Here is a 1,420-nt window from a genome sequence, read left to right as displayed (position 1 = left end):
ATGCTATGAGAATTTGTGATCCGATTCCAGAAAGAAAGGATGTTGCTACCGGCTGTACTAGATTAATGGGCAGCGGAGGCATTCACAAAGGGTTTAAATCCACAGAGCTCCGACGCCTCCCGAACGTTGAAGGAAACCTTGCTCGATTTTCAAGCAACCACATGGGCGGACGTCCATAACCGTTATGAGTAAAAAATAAGGATAGAAGATGATCAGCTTAGGTTCCCGGTATCAACAAAGGGATGTGATCGAGACAAGAACCAGGACAAATTTAAAAAGCGACTTTAATGTGGATCAACGGTCTTCCAGAGGTCGTTTTCTACCGTATGAAAGAGCCAAAGGTCGTAGCAGCAAAGGGTTTCTGTCATCTGATAAGTTTACTCTCGATTGGAGAACCGATCATGGCCAGAGCAATAGATCATTACAGGAGAAGGAGGTACCGAGGGTCGAGACTCCGCATACCCCAGGTTATCAGATTACAACTTTAACATCATCTTAGTGGAGTTGGTGTCGGTGATGAGGAATATCAAAGAAGCATGGTTCTCGAAGCCAATCTGGTCAGATCCTAGCCATAGGGATCCTAGTTTATGGTGTGAATACCATGGGACTCACGGCCATAGAACTTGGGACTGCCGACATCTTTGGGAGGAGGTGGAGACATTATTGAAGGATGGTCATCTCAGGGAAGTTTTAAGTGGTCGAGCCAAGAGCAACTACGATCGGAGCCGGGACAATGTAGAGCCTTCGAAGGTAGTAGAAGGTTCCCCTCAACTGACTATCAATATGAGTTTTGGAGGAAATAAAGTCAACGATGTAACCTTTTCAGCATCAAAGAAAATAAAGATATCGGTGGCTCACAATAAAAGACTTCGAGAAGTCTCAGAAGATGACATCACTTTCACAGAGGAAGACACTGAAAAACATCTTCATCCACACAATGACGCTTTGGTAATCTCTCTCAATGTTTTAGATTTTAAAATTAAACGTGTTTTGGTTGACCCAAGAAGCTTGGCTAACATAATACAATGGATAGTATTGGAGCAAGAATAATTAACTAGGAACATCGTTCCGACTACAAAACTCTTAGTCGGCTTCAACTTTGTGAGCGCAACAACCCGAGGAGAGATTTTGCTACCCACACACACCGAAAGAGTAACAAATACCACTATATTCTAAGTGGTAGATGGTGATATGGGTTATAATGTAATCCTCGAAAGGCCGTGGATAAACAAGATGAAGGTTGTGCCCTTAACATATCACTAGTTTTTGAAATTCCCAATGTCGGAAGGAGTTAAGAAAATAAGGGAGACCAACTAGCAGCAAGGGAGATGAATGAGATAACTATTTCCATCAACAAGGAAAAAGAGACCAACAAATAGCAATTACAGGAACCGATGCCTTCTCCCTTTTCGAATGAAGA

At 42.7% G+C, this 1,420-nt stretch overlaps 1 protein-coding gene across 1 annotated transcript; it reads left to right on the top strand.

Annotated features, from left to right (window-relative positions):
* The first annotated feature begins 516 nt into the window (after positions 1-516).
* On the top strand, positions 517-1,050 carry LOC138898937 (uncharacterized). Its single transcript, XM_070185046.1, has one exon. It carries the CDS (start codon positions 517-519, stop codon positions 1,048-1,050), a length of 534 nt encoding a protein of 177 aa, XP_070041147.1.
* The last annotated feature ends 370 nt before the right edge of the window (positions 1,051-1,420 follow it).

The sequence above is a fragment of the Nicotiana tomentosiformis genome, chromosome 9 (genome assembly GCF_000390325.3).
Source record: "Nicotiana tomentosiformis chromosome 9, ASM39032v3, whole genome shotgun sequence".
Taxonomy (NCBI): Eukaryota; Viridiplantae; Streptophyta; class Magnoliopsida; order Solanales; family Solanaceae; genus Nicotiana; species Nicotiana tomentosiformis.
The sequence above is the reverse complement of the archived record's forward strand: the minus strand, read 5'-3'. Positions and strand labels throughout refer to the sequence as shown.